Genomic DNA, 23,336 nt, shown 5'->3' on the forward strand with positions numbered 1-23,336 from the left:
CCTGTGAAACAACAATAAAATCAGTTCTCGCTGTGGTGTAAAAGAAATGAACTGCTTTTAAACAAAGACAAATAACTGGTCACAGCTTGTGCCCCCATTTTCTGTCACTCATCAGCTGTACTATCAAATAAAGATAAGAAATAATATAACTTTGATGCAGATACAAGACCACCATAAATAAAGCTTTACACATGGTCTTTACACATTCAACATACCTTGCTGGGGAGGCAGGAACATACTTAAGAGAATGTTAACTATTGCCAGCAAAAGCTCAAATATCCCACAGCCTTCAGAAGACCACATTGCATATCTGGTGAAATCGTTGCTGAGCCATCTCAACCCTTCCATAGTGGATACATCATTCTGCCTTCAGGCTGCCACTACCAGCATACACTGTTGATAATAGAAAAGACCTGTCAAATAATTTATTCCTACAAGTATCCACCTGCTAAACACTGAATAATCAATGGACTGGTGAACAAATAAAAGGAATTGTTCTGACTTCTGTGTTTTGTGTGATTGCATGTTCATTGTTTGTCTGTTTTACACTGCATGTCTTTGAATTGCCCTTTAATTACTTATTGTTTAATGCCAACATGTGTGCAAGACCAATGCTCACAGGACCAAAGATAGATGTATTCTATTCTCTATGATTTTAAGGAAACTGTATAAGATCAGGCAACTGTCATAACTGAAGTAAACAAACAGTCCATCATGTCAAAATTATCCTCCAGATGTGTGTGTGTGTGTGTGTGTGTGTGTGTGTGTGTGTGTGTGGGTGTGTGTGTGCGTGTGTGTGTGTGTGTGTGTGTGTGTGTATAAGTGGGTGGAACATGTTTGAAATTGTGCATTCAGATTCGGAATTGAGACTCTTCAGGGTTGAGTTTTCATTAAACAGTGATGATGATAATGTTGCCCAGAGTCTTGCTCTAGAAAACAGATGAGGCAGTGCAGACGACCAGGTTCCCAATGCAAATAAAACCGTATTAGCATCTTTCATGCCAACAAAGCCAGTCTGACACTGAAGCGAAAGCCGAGAGGAGACTGCTGTGGAAATTGTCAATATCATTCACACAGTTTCTGGAGAAAAATGATACTAATGGCTATTTCCAGCTCCTGGTGGCTATGCTAACAACATGAGGGAGGTAACACCCCTTTACTCACTGCAATAGCAGGAAGACATCCACATGAAGCAGTAACAGCTGGAGCTTCTGCCTTTTCAGATCCCTTTGGAATATCAGCCGCAGCACATACTCGTATAATCATCATGCTAAAAAGATCATTAGAGCTAATTAACATGCAAATACCTCTGTTATTTTTCACCTCGTTAATATTATCAGGAAAGCTTATTTCCTCTGAGTGCAGAACTATGCAGATAAGTCATTCATATGCTTTGTCACCACTATAATATAAAGCAACCTGACACTGAAGATTGTGGCATGGAAACATCCGATGTGTAGCAGGAGGAGAATAACTACTGCATTCATTTCTACTTTATCTCTTGGTGACTTATGTGAAAGTGCAATGTGAGAAGCTGAACAAATTTAACATTTCTGAATACAAATAACAAGAAAAGTATAACAACTAAATACTGCTTTGCTTATTTTAGTATTGCATGACTTTGTTTGTATTTTGTGGGATTCTGCCCCAACTAAAAATGGCTGAATACTTAATTCTGTATTTAAACTGGTCAAGCTGTTCCCTAGGACATCACAATTATGTGAAATTAAAAGCTGCATGCCAAAGCCCCATTTGGTCTAAAGGAGCCTTTTCCCTGTGTGAGATAGGAGCACCTCTGATGTTGTAATCAAAGTTCTGCTCAGGAATCTCTGATCTGTCTGTCCCAGCACGTACTCCAAACTATTAATAGACATAAAAAATTGCTTCGAAATTCCAATGGGATGCATGCTGGCTGTTATCAGCGCATAGCGTAAAAGGCTTACACAGCCTTCAGGTGTTAATTAAATCTCCACTGACATCCCCATATCCTGCCCTGCAGAATAAGCTGCAGTTCCGATACTGCATAGGTGAAGTCACTTCAGTCACACCAATCATGCTCAAAACAGGACAGGAGAACATCCTGCAGGCTAGGGAGGAAACGTGGTGACAAGAGAATCGTCCGTGCTTAAGGCAGATGAGTTTGTAAGCGCTGACTACTTCTCTAGAGAACTGTGAATTGATTTGCTGACTGCAGTTGTCCTCGGTGGCAATCTCTGAGCCTTACAGCACAGTCTGGAAGCCTATAGTGCTGCCTGGCACACTCATTCATCAAGCAGCCTGAGCCATCATACAGGCAACTCCAGCAGACCTGCGCCCAGGGCTAGGGGATATTATTAGAGATGAATTGAGGTAACTGCCTTTGATGACCCAGTTCAGGCTGTCTGTCGCTCGCTAAGCTTTTCTTCCGTTTTACTAACTTTCATTCTTACTTCCAGAATCCTTTCTCTGTAAGGAGGTCAGTGGCCATTGGGGCTAGATGTACTGCACTGCAGTGTGTGTGATGATCCTGAAATTGCCCACCGCCAGTAACAAAACAAAATTCTACCAACTAAGGCTGAGCCCTGAAGTTTCTATAATCCATCCATGTGTTTATCATGTATACAACACCAGAGTTGTACATCCTTATTGAAGCACTGTATCACACACAGCTATGCACCAGAATACATAATTCTCACAAGAGACATAAACTCAGAATTACATCCAAGGGGAAAAACAAAACAAAAAACAAAACCATGCTTAAGGCAAAAGATTGCTTTGCATAGATACACAGTATGTAAGCCTACAGAGACTGTGATGTCTTGGCAGAATGTATAATGTGTGTGTCCATTTATATACATGGATTATACATATAGGAACTTATACTATAGTATGTGGATGTTTTAAGTAGAATTACGTCAATAACACTGTATCCAATGGAAATATCATGAATTTAAATGAATATAGTAGAACAATAAAAAAATTAATCAGCCTAAAAGTTATATAAAGTAGGTAGACTTGTAGGCAAAACAGACAACACTGATAAATCAAACAGACACCACAATGCAGTATTTAATTTTTTAAAAAACTTTTCAATAAACTGCAACAAGAACTCGCGAGTTTCACTGCCCTTAAAGTTGAACATCCAGGATAAAGCCAACCTAAGCTGATAACATAAATGTCATGTTTTTGTTAGTTCTCTCTATAGGCAGAGAAATCATACCCACAGAGTAACTATTATTACTGTTTGTGTGCAGTGTGCTCACACACACAGAGTAATGAGCTTTTTAATGCATTTGAGGGAAAATAATGAAGCATTAGAAATGAAAGATGGCACACTAAAAGTAATGGAATAAGCAATAACCTGGTATTAGCAAAAGCTGTGGCGGTACAAAAACAGTGTTTCTGAAAAATAAATCTTTGCTCTCTCTTATGAAAAGCTATTGTAGACTAATAATAGTGATGGTAACAGACGCTAATTGTGTTTACAATATACAATCAAAAGTTGATTAGATTGTGCTTACATGCTCTATCATATCATAGACTATAATGTTAAGACAAATCTTATGTGTATAGCACTTGTATTTGATTTGTATGTCAGATATATGCGTGCGGTCACGTCTAAACGCTCTACTGTGTCCTTAACTGTCAATCACCTTCTGTCTCCTTCATCTGTTTGACCCATGGCTGAGAAGACAGACTCCAGGTCCCCAACCTACCAAATGATATGGAGATTGCAGTGAATTCATGGCCTCAGAGCCATGGTCTCATTTACATAGGGACAACATAACAGGGAGAGCCATTGCAGAAGACAGATTTGTCGAGGCCACCTCATGAATAAAAGATCACACAGATTTTAAATGAGGGTTTATTGTATTTAGCTGGCCATGATCTTATGAAGATCTAAAAAAATAAAAAATAAATATGAGAGGTCTCTATTCCATATCCAAAAACCTCATTCAGGGGAATCAGCTCTTCAGGTCTATACAGGTTGTAATGTACGATGCACACATCAAATGTTAACTTTAATGTTGGGTAAATCACAGCAGCTGCATTCCCTAACAGATGGGATGAATATGAGATGCACTGAGTAATACTTACTTTCATCTCACAAAGTCTTTTTACAGTTGAGTAAGCATGTGAAAGCCATATGGTCTGATACATATGTCTTCACTTCACTCCACGCTCCATTATAAAACTTTTCTCTGACAATGTTTTCCAACCCCTGTCCACATCTTGTTCACTTCTTTAACTGTGTGTTTGCAAGCTGTAGCATCATTGGCTCCAACTAACGCATACACACTAACAGATAGATACATCAAGTATGACATCTCCAGTTAAATTCTCAAGGCTCATAATAAACAGATGAACACATGAAAGACCACAAGAGATGTATTAATAGTTGATTAATAAGAGATAAAAGAGGGCAATATTTCCCTTGGAGACTACAGATACAATGTTAAGTCAAAACATTCCAATATTTAGCATAAATTTGAATCTTAATTTTCTTAAACTGTGTCATCTCACACTCACAGGGACTGACAAATATTCAGAGAAAGGTTCTGGCATATCCAAACGACAAGCAAGGCACATGCCTAATCCTTGAGTGCTATGATGCACAAACAAGAGGGACTGGAGCAATGTCCAGTCTGCTCTCCTGTGCCTGCTACTACTCTCTTATTCTATTCAGTTCTCTGGACAATGGGGTAGCTTTATCAAAGCTGCCTCCAGCCAAGTTGTGTGAGGTTCCAGAATTATCTAGCTTTTATCCCTGTGACTGTGTATGTAGCTGTGAGTCCTGGGCCAGCCAGCACCACTAAGGTGCCACATTAAGAGCTACACACACAGAAGTGGACACATGCAAACAGTGAATATGCCAACAAATCATACATATTACCCACAAATACATGCCATCTACCTTAAAAGAAAGCTGCATGAGAAGCTATTATGAACTGTGTGCCTCTTAAAGATAAAGTAACAAATTTCTCTGACTTTTTCATTATGAGAAAAATAAACAACCCACTCATATGCCCAAACTATGTGCATGTACATACTCACGCACATGCACATACATATACACATACACATACACAAAGCACAGTTTAGCCAACTCTATCTCAGTGCATTTCAAAATGCGTTAGCCTCTGGCTGTCCTGCTCAATTTTGGTAATCATAATAACAGTCCTGGGAACCAAAGCAAGCATTAAGGTTTTGAGAGCTTTGTTTTCCCAAACAGGAATATCTCTGCTAGGCTTATAAAGCTGACTTGACAGGCCGAGAGAAATTAAAGAACTGTTCCCTCCTACAATTGGGTGTTTGCTTTAAAAAAACAGACACCCAAGAAGATACCAAGAAAACAAAACACAAGAGTGGTTTAGCAAAGGAGATGTGGCCATGGCGGGGTTGGCGGTGAATAACTAAAGAATTTCTCCATACTCTTACACCAATTGGGGTTTGGCATGGTGCACCATGGCTTGGCATGGTTGGATACAGAGGTGGGGTCAAGACTCACCCTCTGGGAGGACCCTTTAGAGCTAATTGCTATCCCACTGTGGCAAACCTAACCTCATGCAGCAGCACACTGAAAGATACACAAGGACAATGACAAATGGTATGCTGAGAGCGAAGAGAATAAAGACAACAGAAACAGAAGAAGATAAAAAAAACACCTGTAGCTTATGAGTGAATTGTCATGTTAACATTTTGTTGTGTCCAGAGGGCTGAAGTAGCATTTTGAAGAGATCTACCTGGTGGAATTGTCACCACTGCACTGTGAAAAAAGAGACAGTTTTACATGCCCCGAAGATGTATCATTTATCACTTCAGTAAAACAAGTCCTGCTGGCATATGCATGCCCAAAAAGAAAAGCCTGGAAGAGATTGGAGTTGACTGACTGACTGACAAATCTTATTATGAATGTTGATAGAGAAAACACAATTGAGCAAATCAGTTTCTCCAAAAATCTATCTACAGTATTTTGCTCATACATTTTTATTTGGTCCTTTTTTTACTGTTTGTGAAGTACCTGAAGATAATATATTACCATTTTGGCATGTATTACATCACTTAATCTACATTAAAATTGAAAGATTGTTACTTTTCTGGCAAAGATTCAGTGCATGGCCTCCTTTAAGAGTGATGGGTCAGCCTCTCTGTGCTTCATTATATTATGACACGGCTGAGAAAGGATTTAGCTCAAAGAAACTCAAGAGGAAAAATCTGAATGACTGTGAATCCTAATAGCATTTAAACCCCCATCCCCTACACAGCTTGACCCTTTCAGCAAGCCACTTGTCTGAAGAACAGAGATCATACAATACAGCACAATGCCTACCGTATGAGTATCTCACATACACATTTCAATAATCATCATCATCAATTCAAATATAACTGTCATTATAAGAATTGTAAGTGAGTGAGTAATCATGAACTGGACCCTTTCATGGAAGATAAAAGGGTGTGGATTTCAGTGATGTGTTATACATGTTTGCATGCCGCATGGAGGCACAAGATAATTAGTTGGCCAAGGAATTAATCAAATGTGGGGGCTGAAAGACCAAGTCTGAATGACATCAAGGTGAAGGTTTCATCTCTTATTGTTTGATGAGCGATTGGATCTCAAAAAGACATTAGAAAGCTTAATGACGCAAGAAAATAACTCAAGTCATTCAGTCCTCTCTGATCATAATACGTCAGTCAGCTTAATACAGGTCTTAGGAGGCTGAGGGAGAAAAAGAAAATTCACAATCTCTCATCATCAAAATGTCAACTATTATGTGTTTACTTAGGGAGAGTGTGCTTGTGTCATGTATTTGTTTCTCAACTGTGCACTCAATGAAAAGAATGGAGTGAAATGTGTATGTGCACCACATGAAAACACTTTGAAGCAATAACAAAACAGCTTCTTTCCAAAACATTGTGTTGAGTGTGTTGTTGGTTCAACAATGCCAAGAATGAAATACGGCTATGACACCAGTTAATGGTCTGAAAGCACTGTGACTTTCCTCAGACAGAAACGACAAAAAGAGGAATCAGCAGACAGTAACAGTTCACTGGTATGATTAAATCAAATGAAAAAAGTCCACTTCATCCTTCCCATGAACGCCCTCTATCTCAGAAGATCAGACAAACAATGCAAAAGGCAGTAGCTCTTCTAAGTGAGCATCTACTAAAAAGTTACATAATTTCTCCAGATATAAAAAATCCTGCTATTTACAACTGATTTATGACTGGGCAATGCCACCAAAAGAGGTAATTAAAGGTTTACCAAAAGACACATGGGGAATACAGATTTTCTGTGCAGTGTAAAGTGGTTGCGAAGTAACACTCTGTATAGAAAGGGAAACACACATAAACACCTGCTCATTTAGTGAGAGTCAAGGACCCAAAGGAACCTGCAAATCTATTATTCTCTACCCACGCTCCTGACTGCAGGCCTCCCACTTACAGATGGCAGACCTTACTGTTTTCACGACAAATGAACTGCACAATTATCATTTGAATCCTTGCAAGGTGCACAGAAAGATGAGCAGAGAGAGAAAGATTAACAACAAGTAGCGATTTCATTCCATAATACCTGTTGTTCTTTTGCTCATAATGCAAACTAAATGTGCGAGTCAGCTATAACGTTCCTTGCAAACTGTGAAGGAGCTTTCATCAACCTGGAAATTTGTCCGTGATAAAATACAAGTAGCAATTGGCATTATACCTTTAATATGAATCCTACTCAGAAGTATCCTGCATTTATTTTTTATAATCAAAAAGGAACCTAGGTGTATCCCAGGAGTCACATAGATTATCCATGAAAGTGTATTGTATTCTTGTAAAACTAAAAAGATGCCAGACACCATTATAAGAACCACAGCTGTAACAAGTGACATGGATCTGAATTTCCTGTCATTAATCTGTAATGTCTCTTTTTGGCTCCGGCCTGAGTTGGGTTGTCTCTGCTCTGTGCCCCAGCTGTGGCGCTCAGGATAATAGACGATTCCGTAAGCATCCGTACCGTGCAATAATGAAAAACACCCCATGCTGCGAGAGGAAATAGGAGATTTCATAATCCGTCTGAGGCTTTGGCCCTGGTCGCTGGTCCATGCAGAAAGTCTCATTAAACTTCTCATTAGTGACACACTGAGCTTCTGTAATGACTGAATGCATATACAAATCACCTCAGACATGAAAGGAGAGACAACAACAACGGACCCAGGCTGCATCCCTGTGCTGCCAAGTCCTCTGATAAGAGCATTTGTACTTGGCAAATGGACCAGTGTTGCACATGTGTTTACAGTCTGAAAAAACAATTTGTAAAAGAAAAAGGGGTCCCCCATTAGATTCTGACTCATACTGGAACTACTCAACCTGGAGACATGTCACCTATTTAACATAATGCACTTACTAACAGAGGGGCACACTCAACAAATACAAGTTTGATCTGCATCTCTGGTCTGGTGACAAGCATCATAAATCAAATCAAAGTGCATTCCTGTCCAATCTATGTTGACATTTTACGCTGTTCATTCCTATATGAATTCTTAAAAGAGCAGTAATAGTCACACTAATAATCTCAGGCCCTTTTGATATGATGAGTGACATGGTGTCATGATTACTAGTGTGTGGGTGCAGAGGTGCTTAGACTGTGTGGGTGAAGGCTGTGTTTGAGGAGGCTCTGACATGCAATCATATTTTTATTACCAGCCAGTCACATGGTGAGGGCTGAATTGAGTGGGACAGGCAGCATGCTTATATGAAATGGACAAATGTAATTTAGCAAATTGTGCATGTTACATCCTTACTCATTTTAAAGTATGACAACTGTCTTTTAAAAGGGAAACATACAAGATACTATGACTGCCATTGTAGTTTTGCATTTTAATAAAGCTCCAATTCTAAATGTAATTATTCCACCACACATCTGATGAGCAGTAACAACACAACATATGGAACAGCACACCCTTGTCCAAGCTCTGAAAGCTAAAACAAAAAAATAAAATAAAGTCGTCACACTCTGAATTGACATGCGCAGGATAAGAGGGCTGTGTGTGTGTGTGTGTGTGTGTGTGTGTGTGTGTGTGTGTGTGTGTGTGTGCGTGTGTGTGCGTGTGTGTACGTGTGTGTGTGTGTGTGTGTGTGTGTGTGTGTGTGTGTGTGTGTGTGTGTGCGCACATGTTTGCACAGTCTGCATGCCTGCTTGGTTCTGCAAATGGAACTTTGTATGAACACACTGATCAGTGCACCCCTTGGCTGGAGTGGAGTCTGGCTATGCATATCAATTTTGCATTCATCGCTAGTTGCTCCCCCTAACGCCCCACCTGACAAAAGAGAATCAGCTTTCTGTTTGTGTCAGCGTTTAGCAAGAAGCGCTGCATGGCTCCTTCACCCAGCCTCCTTACCTCAAGGGCATCGACAGACTCTATGTGTTGTCTGAGTTGTATAAAAGTGGATACAATGAGCGTGTGCGGTAGCTGTCTGAGGCAACAAAAGAGTTTTTAGTTTCTAGGTATCACAGCAGCTGTGAATGTCAATCACAAAGAACACGTGTTAGGTGAGGCAAAATTACATGACAAAGGCTCAGCGCTATCACCTAATTACAGTACAATCATACTGTATGTCCACCTATGAACACACAAAGGCAACAAACACAGAAACAAAAATAGCACTAATGAAGCCCTGTGCAGAGTATTGAAGAAGGCTGATTATTCATTGGCTTTTTTCAGGCAGTGAATGATAGCATGCAGCTTCCTTGTATCAGACTAATCAAGGTTTACATTGATCGCCTGTGTAATAGTCATTCATGTGTCACCCAGTCCCACTTCACTATTGAGCAATTATTCTCGACAACCACAGCTTGAGCCATGCCACACCTGGTAGTGATATAATCATGGGTGGTGAGGAAAAATGCCTCATTTCTTCCTGTTAAATCATCTTACTGTTCCTGCTGATAAGAAAAGGTCCATTCACTGCTCAATCCAACTGCTGTAAGTCCATAATTCTCAACCTCCCTGTAGAAAACCGACAGCTGTCCCTTTTGGTTTACAAAACTAATCGATGGTGTGGGTAAATTAATTTTCATAGCTTGCCTTCCAGAAACTGCAAACACAGCAATTAAATAATACATAACTAATAAAATTTATGTTTTTAGCACTGTACAACTGTACCGGTCAATCAACTCTAGGGCCATTTCACTCGCACCTCTTAGCTCAGAAAAAACTCATCTAATGATCTAGGCCGAGAGATGAGAATAATACAAAAAAAAAAGAGTGTGCTGTAATAGCAGTGGGAAGGCGGCAATGACACAGAGACCCCATTGCTCACACTATGCTCTCATTATCTGCTGTGACTCCAGGTCTTCAATATTAGCCAATAATAAGCACTCTGCAGGACCATCTGCTCTGCCAGCACGGGTTATTCTAGGAGTGAGAGAGATAGCCATGCAGAAGAGGGAAATAAGAAAGATATACCATGCTATTTGTGAAAATTATAAAGAGAAGAGAGGCTGAGGTAGGAGAAAGGACATGAAAAGTGGAGTACAAGAAATACATACAAATTACAACTTAATGTGTAAAAGTATGCTGTGAAAGCCAGTTCTAAAGTGAAACTAGAGAAATTTTCTCTTGGGTGCAGTAAAAGAGACGTAACCTGTAGTAAGAGAGACGAAACCTGGTTGGAATCAATTACTAACTAATGAAAATAACAGCTCATTATTTGTTCATACCTTGTGTAGATCTACTTCCAAAGCAACCACTGACCATTATGAGCATCTAATCAAAGATGAACTGATGTGCAAGAATTTAATGCTGACTCTTTAGGAGATATGTATATTTGGCCTGATTTCAATACAAACCAACAGTGAAGGGGAGTCAGGTTAGCTCAGTCGGTAGAGCTAGCGACCCATATACGGAGTTACTGCAGCGGCCTGGGTTTGAATCCGACCTGCAGCCCTTTGCTGCATGTCATCCCCTCTCTCTCTACCCACCTTTCCTATCAATCTTTGGCTGTCCTATCCAATAAAGCCATGAAAAGGCCAAAAAGAAAAGTGACAGTGAAATCTCCTTCTAACCTTTTCTTTTAACATCCAAACCAGGTCCTACTGAGGTACTCCCCCCTGATCCTGTGTATTGGTAAGGTTTACACAGTAGAAGCAGGCTAAGAATAGCATAGATGCTTGAAAGCACTAATCAATCTCGACAACAATGCCAAAGCAACACTGAACACTGTCATCCCATACTGAACTCAGGTGTGCACACTCTGGAACATCCTCTGAGGCGCCAGCTGGGTTATGCAACTCATCTCTTACCAGTTTTATTTGAAGCAAAAGATTTGCAGAAATAAGGCTGAATATTTGTATAAAACACAAGCATTTTATAAATACCCTCACTGTGTATCTTGAAAAAATGTATATATCAATTCTCAAAATGTTTTGTTTTTTCTGGACATTTTGATCCATTACCATTCTACTTCATATTCAACATGTGTGCAACATCTTTCAGTCATCTTTAAGTGCTGCAGAATCTTACCTTCTGTCTGATCTCCTCCTCCATTTTGACCGGGGACCCCAGCTCAGCCACCTGTTTAACTCCCTCACTGGAAAAGCCACCATATTCCCACAGTACATAGTTCTTAGAGTGGGAGGCACCAATGATGGCTGACCAGTGATTGGCACGACCTGGTGAAATAAGACAACAAAACATATCATTACTTGGACACAGGGCACTTGAGATGCTTATGATGATGCATCAGTTGATTGATACATTTGTCTGTTGATTGACAGACCAAGCACCTTTTCTGGTGAAACATATTTACTGACAACAGTGATTTGTTTCAGTCTAAAAATAATTTCTTATTGCTGCAAACCACCTACAGTGTATTACTTTAATTTTATGCTCCCTCATAATCCTTTCAGTCTCTCTCTACATTGCTCTTGCTCAGGGCAAAGGTGTGGAAAAAAGACATAGTGGAGCTCTATATCTGCCCTATTACCTGTAATCATACAGAGAATGCAGCAGTGGTAGTATCTATGATGATCCATCAGAGGTGACAGCACAGGCTAAAGCAAACCCAAGCCTTACACAATTAACTTCGAGGCAGTGGAGGTCCTACCATAATCATCCACTGTTATGTAAGGTGTAAGGCATGGAGTACAGCTGTTCCATCTAGTACTGTTGATGTTTACAGGTCATTTGGGGTATCCTTAATCTCATTGTGGACCTTCAGTAGTCGTACATGTCTACCTCAACGCACAGAAACTAGACATATTATCATATTATCTCATATTACTGTCAAACATGTCATTCCCCTATATGTAAGTACATGGACTGGAATAACATCCAGCAACATCACCCTGAGAGCACAATAGTGGTTTTATGACTCCAGTCAACATAAAATGTATGCTTGAGTTCCTTGAGTCTTTTAAAGACATAAACCTCAGATGCCTTCAACAGCTACTTATTCAAGCTGAAAGATGATCGTCATCCCACGTTAGAGAGTCCTTTACCTGAACAACTTTACCATTTGTCTGAACACGATTATACTACCTATTAGGTCAGGGTGCAGTACCTCGTATCGGTCATAGGTCTATCTCTCAACCTCATGCCCTAAATAGAGCCCTTACCCTGCAGTTCTGCAAGTCACCCTTTCTGCCTTCTGCTGATTCCCAGTGAGTCTGAACAAAGATGAATCATACTGATAATCTAATCTCTGTGTTTGCAGGATTCCTGAAATAGTATATTTTGAAAACATAATCAGCAGTTCATAGGCCATTGCAGGCATGGCTAATATAGGACCGCTTGAGAAGTGTTTTCATTTTATTTTGTGCTCATAAATACATTATTTGTAAGATACTTCACATGGTTGTTAAACACGTCTAGTTGCTGGTGTCTCAAATACTGACTTAAGTTTTTGATAAAGTTAGGGTTTGGGTTATGATTTTATGATTGATATAGATTTTCTACTTTCTTTGACTGGCTTTGGCTCCTCACAGTCTTTTCTTAAATGCTGTGCATTAGATTCAGGGCTTAGTCTTTTTTCTGTGTACACTAATTTGATGCCATGACAAAAGACATCCTCTCCAATTCTTAAAATGATTACACATGTCCAATCAACCGAGGCAACTAATTAAATTGGACTCTACACAACTGTAACTTCTAGTACTGAATACAATTGTCAAATTCAGTTATATTCAACCTGTCGTTGCTTGGCTAATTTAGAACAATGACCCCATCTTCAGGAACAGGATTCATGAGCATTCATTTACAGTAAGCAAGGAATACTTAGATTTGCACTATATTTTTATGGCACAAATGCATTTATTGTATCTTGCCATGACAATATGAGGTCTGCAATGTCTGTTTTCTGTTCCAACCAAAGAGAGGTACAACAACAGTGTTTTCAAAATGCTGCAGTAAAGTTCTTACTTTGACTAAAGAAATGAGAGAATCTTTTAATTTTTTTGCATCTTTTTACTAGTTGCCTGTTTGTTTTAAAATTTCTATGATTTTACTGATTTTTACTTTTAAAGCTTACAGGAATTGGCCTCCAACCATCTTTCTAAACTTTTCTTACACTGCCAGCATGCACAAGCCTTCCAACTCTTCCAGTGTCCCGGTTAAAAACTAATGATGACCAGGATTTGGAATGACCTGCCTGAGGACTCGGCCTGGCAATGTCAGTATCATCTCTTAGGGTTTGATCTGAATGTGTTTTTAGCAGTGAAATGTGCCCTTTTCTTATTGCTGTTAAAGGATTTGGTAAATGCTTTTCTGCTCCCGGTGCATAACATTTATTTATAAAGGATTTATGCCTTTTCCTCAACTTTCCTACACATCAACCCATTTTTGTCTTGACTGTCAAGATTATTTCAAACATGTTAGGTGTTTAATATTTTTCCTGATGGTCCCTTATGAAAAAGGCCATTTCCGCCCCACGCTTTCATAAATGTCTGACCCTGGCAAGAAGAAAATCATTCCCCAAAACTAAATAGCTTTAAAATGATGGCTCCAGTTGGCAGTTTTATATCCATCATCAGGTTCTTTCACCTAAAGTAGAGGTAGTATTAGTTTATTTCAAAGGTGGGTATAACTTAAAGTCGGTGTCCTCCTTTTTATTGCATTTTTGGTAGGGATTAATGCTTGTGGTCAGTGTTGTGGCTGGTTTCCATATTCATTTTGTGGAAATGTTCGTTTTAAGATGCAAGGAAGGGAAACAGAGCAGTGACATGATATGTGACATCTCTCTACGTGTTATTAGGACTCTGATCCATGGTGCATTACTGGACCTCAGAACAACACTAGTAGACTTAACAGAGACATTTAACAAACCACTGATTAAATAGCGACACACCTGGGAAAAGGTCAACAAGATTGTCATGGTGCCGATGCATACAGAGATAAACCGTGCTTTCCATTTTGGCTTCAACAATGTTCTCCCCAAATTAGGGATTAGACTGGACAGCAGTGTGCACAGGCACCTCTGTACATCTCAGAACTTCTCTGTCCCTACTCCAACTCCAGGCTTCTCAAATCCTCAGATCTGTTTTTAAAAGTTCCACGATCAATCAAGGTTGGTAGGTAAGAGAGATCGTTCCTTTAGGGTGTCAGCTCCAAAACTCAAGATGTATATGTTTTCTATGGCTTGTTCATTAGGGGGTTTTAGTTTTAGTCTTGTTCTGTCTCTGTTTTTACATTTGTGCACATATTTGTTATTGCCTTATATTAATTGGTGTTATGTGCCTTTTTTACTGATGTGCCGTGCACTTTAATTTGTACAGCATTTTGGACAGCTCTGGTTGTTTTAAATGTGCTATATAAATAAACTTGATTTTATATTTGATTTGATTTCATCCCCGCTGCTAGAACATTGTTCTGTGTATTGCTAGATGTTTGTAAATAAACTTAGAATCTTTGGATATGAAGTCCAACACAATTATGCAGAATTGTACTGTACTGTTAATGCTAGAAAAAAAACAGAACTGTTTTGTGAGTAATTTATTTGTTTATAGTGAGCATAAAATAGATTGATCAGACAGTTAAACGATGATGTTGGTGTTTGGATATAGATGTGGCTTACATGAGCTTTATTAGGGTCTGGTTAAAAGTGAATTTTATCTACTGCAAAGCAATGAAAAATGTCCTTGTGTTTGTGAATGCATCATAAGCCTCATATGAAATCATACAGAACTATTCTTTACATTTTGTCAAGGTGAAAAAGGTGTTGTTTTGGTAAATATGTTTTCAGTCTGGACTTCAATATATTGCTTCTCTTGAGTAAGAGGAAATTGTCTATGATGGTATACTTTTTTATTTGGTCAATTAAGGGAACTCTCTCCCCCTATTTATGTGTCTCTAACACTAATCCAATAGTCTTTGATGACAACCAGGCAATACACTGTCTCATTATACTCTCAGTGCCCGAGCGAGCTGCAATGGCTCAGGCTGAAAAGCCTTGCACTGCTGCATGACTTAGAATAGGGACAAAAGGGAGAAGGAAAATAGAACTGTCAAGGTTATCATGTCAGCAGTAAAAAAAAAGCCCTGTTGGCCTGTTTAACAGTGAATTTTTGGTCTCAGAATGTGTGTCACCACAATGGTCTAAGGCTCCTGCACTTGAAGGACATATGTTAAAAATAGAAGGATGACATGTGACATAGTGGCATATCTCAGGTGACAAAAAATGCCTGAGTGCTTGCACCAGAAATGAAGTTAAACTAAGTTTACTTCTAGCAAAAATGATGTTGGGTTTTGATTGGCAAGTATCATCAGAAAACAAATCAGGACAGATCATCATGTGCTTACTGTATTGTAGTGTAGTCAGTACATAATACGGTCCAGTGAAATCCGTGGAGTGTTATAATAACTGGTTACCTAGGATATGACTTTGTGCAAGGAGAAATCCAACTGTAGCGTAGTAAGGGTCGGGATGAAACAGAAACCACACAGCTTGCCCTATCCTCTTTTAAGTTGATCTATCTGCGAGATGTGTGTTTGCGTATCTGTGTGTGAGAGTGAGTCACATACTAACTACTCCCTCTATGAGACAGTAAATTAGGGCTCCTTTCGATCTCAGGGTTTATCTTATTCCATTTTAATCAGTGTATTGATCTGACTGACGAGAACCTGATTTAGACAAGAGAGCCAGTGTAATCCTTGAGTCCATTCACATCCTGACAGTGTGGCTCAAGGTTACACGCACATCACATCAAACTATACTGTAGCTCACCACCCACACGAGAGCCAGGTACTGGGGCTAAACTACCCACATGTCAGGGACATATCCTAGAGTTTTTCAGGCTACAGTTGCGATTAAAGGATAGGGCTGCTGATATTCTGTATTTTTGTTAATGTCAACAAATTGTTTAAAAGACCACAAACAACAATGTGTTAGTCCGTTTCTCAATGCATTCTGACTTTGCTGCCTAGTCTGTGGCTCTCACTACCAAGCCCAATTATTCATATTCAAAAGGTTCATGAGTGTATTTTGGCCACATAATGTAGTTTTAAAAATAAAAAACAAATTCATTGTAAAGCAGAAAGATGTAAACCACTGAAACTGTGTTGCTCATTGGAAAACAATGGAGGTCCATCACATGGTACTCTAAATTACAACAGGATTTTGCTACATAGGCAATACTTATTAGCATGATCAATTCACTACTGGTTCAGATGTTTTCATGTGAGTTTTTGACAGTAAAAAGATAGATAGTATACACAATAGATAGATATTGTTTAAATGTGTTATGGAGCTGAGATGACATGACAACAAGCAGAGTTTGTGCTTACGTGGATAGTCTTTGGGATGAATCTTCTCTGACCAGTTCCCATAGAAGGTGACTCTGTACTTTGCTGTTCCACAAGCACAACAGTCGAGCAGAGGTTTATCTGTAGTGTCTCCATACAGGGATTCTGTACAGAAATTGGAGGAGGAGAAGGAAAGGTAAAAGAGCCAAAAAGAGAAAAATACAGAAGCCCATGAGACAGACATAGAAAGATTGCTCATTATAATAAGGAACAGATGAGAGTGATGCCCATTATACAGGAGACAAATAGTTTAAGAAAGTAGGGAGCCGAAGGAAGGAAGACAGGAGGGGGGAGGATATGCGGCACAGTTCTTTTGATCTGTTGCTCAGTGTGGCATCCAATGTCATGCACAGCAAGGGGTTACACTCATTTACAATCATTCACATGCCAAAACATAACAGCAGAGAGGAAAGTCCCTGCATCAAAATCAAGAATGAAAAAAAATAGAGTAAAAGAAGACAGAAACAAGAGATTATCAGTAGGGAGTAAAATAGAGTACCAGCAGGGAGATTGAAGGAATAAGAAATTCATGTTAAATCATGTATTCCATGTCAATAAAAGAAGCCTACCTTTCTCACACATTCGCTTTGTGAGTGAGCCTTCATCCTGGAAATAGATTATCCTCTTCTGCACAATGCTTGCCCTACACAAGAAGAGATGGAGGCATTCAGGAGTGAAGTTTGCTGGGGGCAGCACCAAGTGCAAATGTAGGCATAAAGGGGGAAAGTAAGAGTGAATATCAAAATGGGAAAAAGAGAAAACCATTTGGAGAAGCCATGAGGTTTCAAAAGAAAGGAACAGACAACGGGAAATGTGGAAAATGTTGGCTTTTAAGATCTGATACAGTCTGAACAGTGGATTGTGTCAGATGGAACAGGTGCAGACATATTCATAGTAATCTTCCTGTTTTTTCAGAAGACTCCTAAAAGCAGGTATCAGAGCCCACAGGGAAATTGCTAAATCGGGCTATCTTTCAGATAGAGGCATTCAATGTCTCATACAAAGACCACAAAAAGAATGACTCAGCATTAAGATATACACGTACATAGAAATGAGAGACTGAAAAGTTAAAAAAGAGACAGCAACTTAGAGTAATTTGTGCATTTAAGGAAGGTCCTACACCACTTTGTGAAAAAAAATATGCAGAAACGCACAGACACACTATACTGTTGGTTATGCACTGTGTCGATAAGAATTGATTGTCAGGCCACCAGTAATGCTCCACAAAATGTGAGGCCTGGCAGAGGGGAGCTTCTCTAGATTGAGCTGTCTAAGAGGCTTGTTCCACTGGGAACACAGGTCTAAGAGGGGCCTTGACATGTAAATCAGCCACAAACAAACCTTTTCATAGGCCAGCAGACTTGAGAAAACAACAACAGAAAACAAGCCTCCAGGCACCTAACTTCCTCACAAACACCAGCCTTTTACACCAGCCCTGGCTGCAGGAAGGTTTCCATGGGGATAAAACCCAACAATGAGGTGCTGAGGTAGGGTCTGATCCAGGTGGGTCCCATCCAGCTGGACTGTTCGGATACGATTTATTCTGGAGTATCGAACTAAGCCAAGCTGTGTTGTGCCATTCCCAGAACCGAGTCTTCACAGCAAGAAATTCCATACAGTTATAAGGAAATATTAAAGGCACACTATGCACGATTTTACCTTAGTATAACAGCTTCGAAGTAATTTCGATGGTAAACAAACTCATAGTATAGCGAATCATCCCGATAGCAAAGCAGGAGAGGGACACCGTTGGCAGAACCAGCAATGCAAGTCTGAAAGGTGGCGCCCCGCCAAATCTCGCGAGAATCACAAATTGCTTTACGGCATTCACTCAGACGTTACCTGGTCAGCCTGTGCTTTTTGCTATTTTTAACTCTTTTCTTACTTTCTTACTTTCTTACTACTTTGTTCACGTCGCCTAAATACTTTTTGGGTGTTTTTTAGCACTTTTTATTTTTCCTCCATACCGGAGGAGCTGAGGAGGAGACGGCGAGGCTGCAGAGCGGGGGTTAAACAGAGGATGAAGATGAGGAGGTTTAAACTCTTCATCCCTGCAGTCATCACTGGAAACAAACGTGGCTACATGAGCAGATACCGGCTCCAACGTCACCATGCCCAGCTTCCAGATGGTTCGAGCTGACAGGGACACCACCGTGACCGGAAAGGAGAAAGGAGGGGGACTCATAAACAACAGGTGGTGTAACCCCGGGCACGTCTCTGTGAAAGAGCGTGTCTGCAGCCCGGACATCAAGCTTGTCACCGTCGGACTACGTCCATATTATCTGCCATGGGAATTTTCCAGTGTTATCGCCATCTCTGTTTATATTCATCACAGTGGTCTTCATCATAATCCTTTATCATCATCACTGTTTATATTCCTCCGTCTGGGAAAGCAGTAGCAGCGTGTGATGTCACACTGTGACTGCAGGAATACAAACGAAACACCCGGAGGCCTTCATCATCATCACAGGGGACTTCAACCACGTTTCTCTCTCGTCCACACTCCCAACCTTCCACCAGTTTGTCACATGCACCACCAGAGACAATAAGACCTTGGACCTGCTGTATGCAAATGTTCCTGTTTTTTATATCTGTATTTATTTCACTCAAATGTTGCTGTGACAAGTGAATTTCCCCATTGTGGGATTAATAAAGTTATCTATCTATCTATCTATCTATCTATCTATCTATCTATCTATCTATCTATCTATCTATCTATCTATCTATGTACCGGTATACGGGGGGAGGGGATCAGGCCGTGAGTGCAGAGACACAGAGCCGTATATAGAGACGGCTCTGGTGAGTGGTATTTACGACAGTAACGTTAAATATAAGTACTCCGCAGCGACTCTAGGGGTAGCTGTTTGAAAACTGTAGTATGCCTTTAATCTGATATGAGCCAGTTGTTTAAATGGACCCAAGACATCTCTCCAAGCTGGCTTTCAAAAGACTTCCTAAATGATTTGTTTTGGAGTTTGGGGATGGGTATTTGTATGGACCACGCAGTCAGTCATCAGTGAATGGCAGTCATATACATGTTGTAATGTAACAATAGGCCTCTTGCAAGAATCCCTTTATATTCAAACTAACTTTTTTCTGTGAACCAACCTTACCCAGTTAGTTTGTTTCAAGTCAGATTCACCAAACCTTTAACTGCACAAATGTGACGCGTTCCATCAAAATGAGTCGGATGTCGCAGCGGCCCGTTTGTGTAGAAACACGTTTTTACAAGAAAATACAATTTTGGGCTATTTTCAGTTTTTACATGTTTCTAAATAAATAAAGTCTCAGCTTTAATACCATGTCAAAATTAATGTAAAATACAAAGGATACATATAGCTAGCATAAATAAAATGAAACAGGTGTCAGATTTCAAAACACCTGCTAGTGTGTTTGTGTCATCTGTGTCATCTGTCAACTGTCAGTTTAGATAGACACGGACACAGAGACAGATTGACAGATTGACAGCCCAGACAAAATGAATTTTCGCTACGACGACATTGCTCGACTTTTAAATTCAATTCCTGTAAGACATGCTACTTCAGACGACAACTGGATCGACCTTATTACGGACTATTTCACCGCACCGGCAGCTGAGAGTGAGAGTGACAGCGGCGACTCGACCTCCGAGTCTGACTCGGATTTCGCGCTCCGATCGTGATGGCGAAGAAAGTGAGTGTGACGGAGGCGAGGAGGAAGATATTCCACTCATGGCTGACCCGATGGTAGCGCACAATGTCTCTGATTATAATTATGTAAAGCACTTTGACTTGTAAGTTTATTTATTTGAATATAAACTGTTTATAAATGTCTTTCAATTCATTTGGAATATGGCGGAATGTTGATTGCTATCTTTAGAGCCCTTTTTCTCAAAAACAAGGTTTGGTGACAGTCGACCTTTGGAAGAGCGTGTCTCATACAATTTTGGAGTAGAAAAATAATTTTGGTATCGCCATAAAGCTGAGACTTTCCTCTTTACAGCCATGAAGAAAACTCAAAATGTGTTTCTGGGTCAAAGTGACTCAAAATGATGGAGCAGGTCACAAATGTGTTGTAAAATCAATCTTTTCAGCCTGATCAATTCTACCTGTTCATGAGGATATAAGCATTCAGATTTTCTCTCAGATGAATAATCAGCACCCCTAAATTTCCATATAAAGCTGCCTCCTCTGTTTGTACCCAAAATAAATGATTCCAGCCAATGTTGAATTGACTTGAATACTTATTACCAAATTCATTCATATTAAGGCGTCATACTAATTCTTGTGAAAGTGTTTTTCCCCATTAAAGAAATGGAAGACTGTTCATGACTCATATAATAGTACAGGACCACTTATAAATTTAGTTTGTGAGGGAAAAATTTTAACAAAGAGAAAATTGGTAAATTCCACAAATTCTCTTAAATCACTTATGGGCCTTCTGACACTTACTTACGAATGTGCTCGTACGAGTAGTTCTTGCATGATTATTATTATTATTATTATTATTATTATTATTATGAATGATGATCAAATAGTTTGGGGATAGCAATTTGTACAGTCCACATCTCCACTGTGACGGTGAATGTACACCTAGTAACATGACACTGTCTGTTCTCTCAGTGTTTCTAAGCTTAATTTAGCTTTTTAATATAAGCAGTGTGTGATAGAGATGGACAGGAAGAAAAATAAAAACACAAGGTTAGAGGGCAAAAGGTCTTCTACAAAATGAAAGAAACAAGAAGTAATCAATACCAAAACAAAACAAAAAAAAAAACAACAGAGATGGTCAAAGCTTGCACACTGAGTAGAGGAACATGATGGACAACATGATGGTATATGAGAGGCCACTTAGGCCATAAATCACACTCTACATACTCCTACACACTATTGTATCCTGATTACACTCTCTTCATATCCACACATTACACAAATTCACACACACTACTATTCTCTCGGAGACACACTACGATTTCACTCATATACACTCTGTACTTCTAAATACAGAGTGTACATAATCTCATTCAAATACACCCTAATTCACATAAACATATCATTCTTTCTTGTACACACCACAACTCTGTCTCTCATGCTTACTATAGAGCAGGGCTCTATAGGACCTGTATGCACATGGTCACATACAAGGTGATTTTTTAAAATCTTAAATACGTATATATATTTATATATATTCAAACGAAGTCTACTTGTGTTCCATTGTGTCAAAACATTTAACTACATTACTGATTTTTTTTTTTCATTAAAAACGTATATTGCGTCTAGCTTTTATTATATGTTATGAGTTGAAACCATGCTTCCCCATTCTGTCCTTTTGCATTTGGCATTCATTATGTGTGTCATAAATGGTGGCCTAAGCCCTTGCCAACATTCTTGTCAAGTTACACTTTTACATTTTAATTACACAAGTTAATTGGTTTACCTTTATTAGGTGAGTTGAGTAAATTGACTGATTAGTTCATAAGAGTAGATTTCTCATAAGAGCCTTCAGTGTTAATACTACAACCAGAGAAAATTACTTCCACTTCCAAATGACTAAAGATGAAATAACACACTGCTATGTTCCTCTACTGAAAGCATCCATTTAAATCATCAAGTATAACAAAGTAGCCTTCACAACAATTGTATCTCTTTAGGTAGCCCTCACGCTCAAAAAGGTTGGAGACCACTGCTTTAGAGGGTATACTGGTATATATGTGGGATAAGGATGTCAGAGAGCAAGTATGATTTATGGCCAAAACAGCCTTTCATAACGTGGATGAAATGGTTCAAGGTAAACGGCACCACCAGCACATCTTAATTGTTCACGCTTTAATTCAATCACCCCAATTTCACATATCTCCCTGAGAGAGAGGAGCACATTCTGCCTCACTGCTTGCCCACTTTCCAAGGCTGGCCAGACAATCAAGCAGAGTAATGCTTATTTAACATCCAATTTAAATTCTATCTCACTTTGCTGGATCCACACCACCACCGATCCCAATCACCCCAAAAGTGCACTGATTTGAATGTGTGTGTGGGGAGGTGAGAGTGGGAGTATGTATATATGTGTGAGAGCTTAACAAAAAGAGAGAAAGAAGAGAGAGGGAGAAAAATAGAAAAGAAAAATAAAATAATCAATAGATTTTGTATTTTATGGCTATGTTTTTCATTTGCATGACCAACAAATGTGTAAAATAAGACAATAAATTCTTATTTTATTCTTCTTCTGCTACACCAAGAGATTAAATAATTTCATTTTCTTCTATCTGCTACTGCTGCTGCTACAACCAGAACCTAAAACAAAGAAACAACTAAGAGACAATACATAAATCCGCTGCACAAAAGCAAATGCATTTACATTTAACATCTATGGTTCTGCTTGAAAACAGTGTCCTGTCAGAGTCCTCCTTGATCTGTGTGTTGAAGGAGATAAACAGGTTCTGACGGCTGCACGTGGTTGTGACATTCATCTGATCACTGATGCACTGTCTCACTCAGACAGCCCATCAGAACAACCCCAACATATTGCACACCACAGGGATATGACAAATACATTGCTTCCTACCTACAAATAGAAAGATAAAAGATAGAGGCAACT

General features: G+C 39.4%; 1 protein-coding gene across 1 annotated transcript in view; it reads right to left on the reverse strand.

Annotated features, from left to right (window-relative positions):
• Positions 1–23,336, reverse strand: part of spon1a (spondin 1a) — a 65,580-nt gene that overhangs the window by 32,754 nt on the left and 9,490 nt on the right. Inside the window, exons 4-6 of the mRNA XM_051380469.1 lie at positions 17,333–17,406; positions 16,746–16,868; positions 11,490–11,638 (exon numbers count right to left, since the gene is read on the reverse strand). Coding sequence (XP_051236429.1) covers positions 11,490–11,638; positions 16,746–16,868; positions 17,333–17,406 — 346 coding nt within the window. The remainder of the gene's footprint in view (positions 1–11,489; positions 11,639–16,745; positions 16,869–17,332; positions 17,407–23,336) is intronic.

The sequence above is a fragment of the Dicentrarchus labrax genome, unplaced genomic scaffold, assembly GCF_905237075.1.
Source record: "Dicentrarchus labrax unplaced genomic scaffold, dlabrax2021, whole genome shotgun sequence".
NCBI lineage: Eukaryota > Metazoa > Chordata > Actinopteri > Moronidae > Dicentrarchus > Dicentrarchus labrax.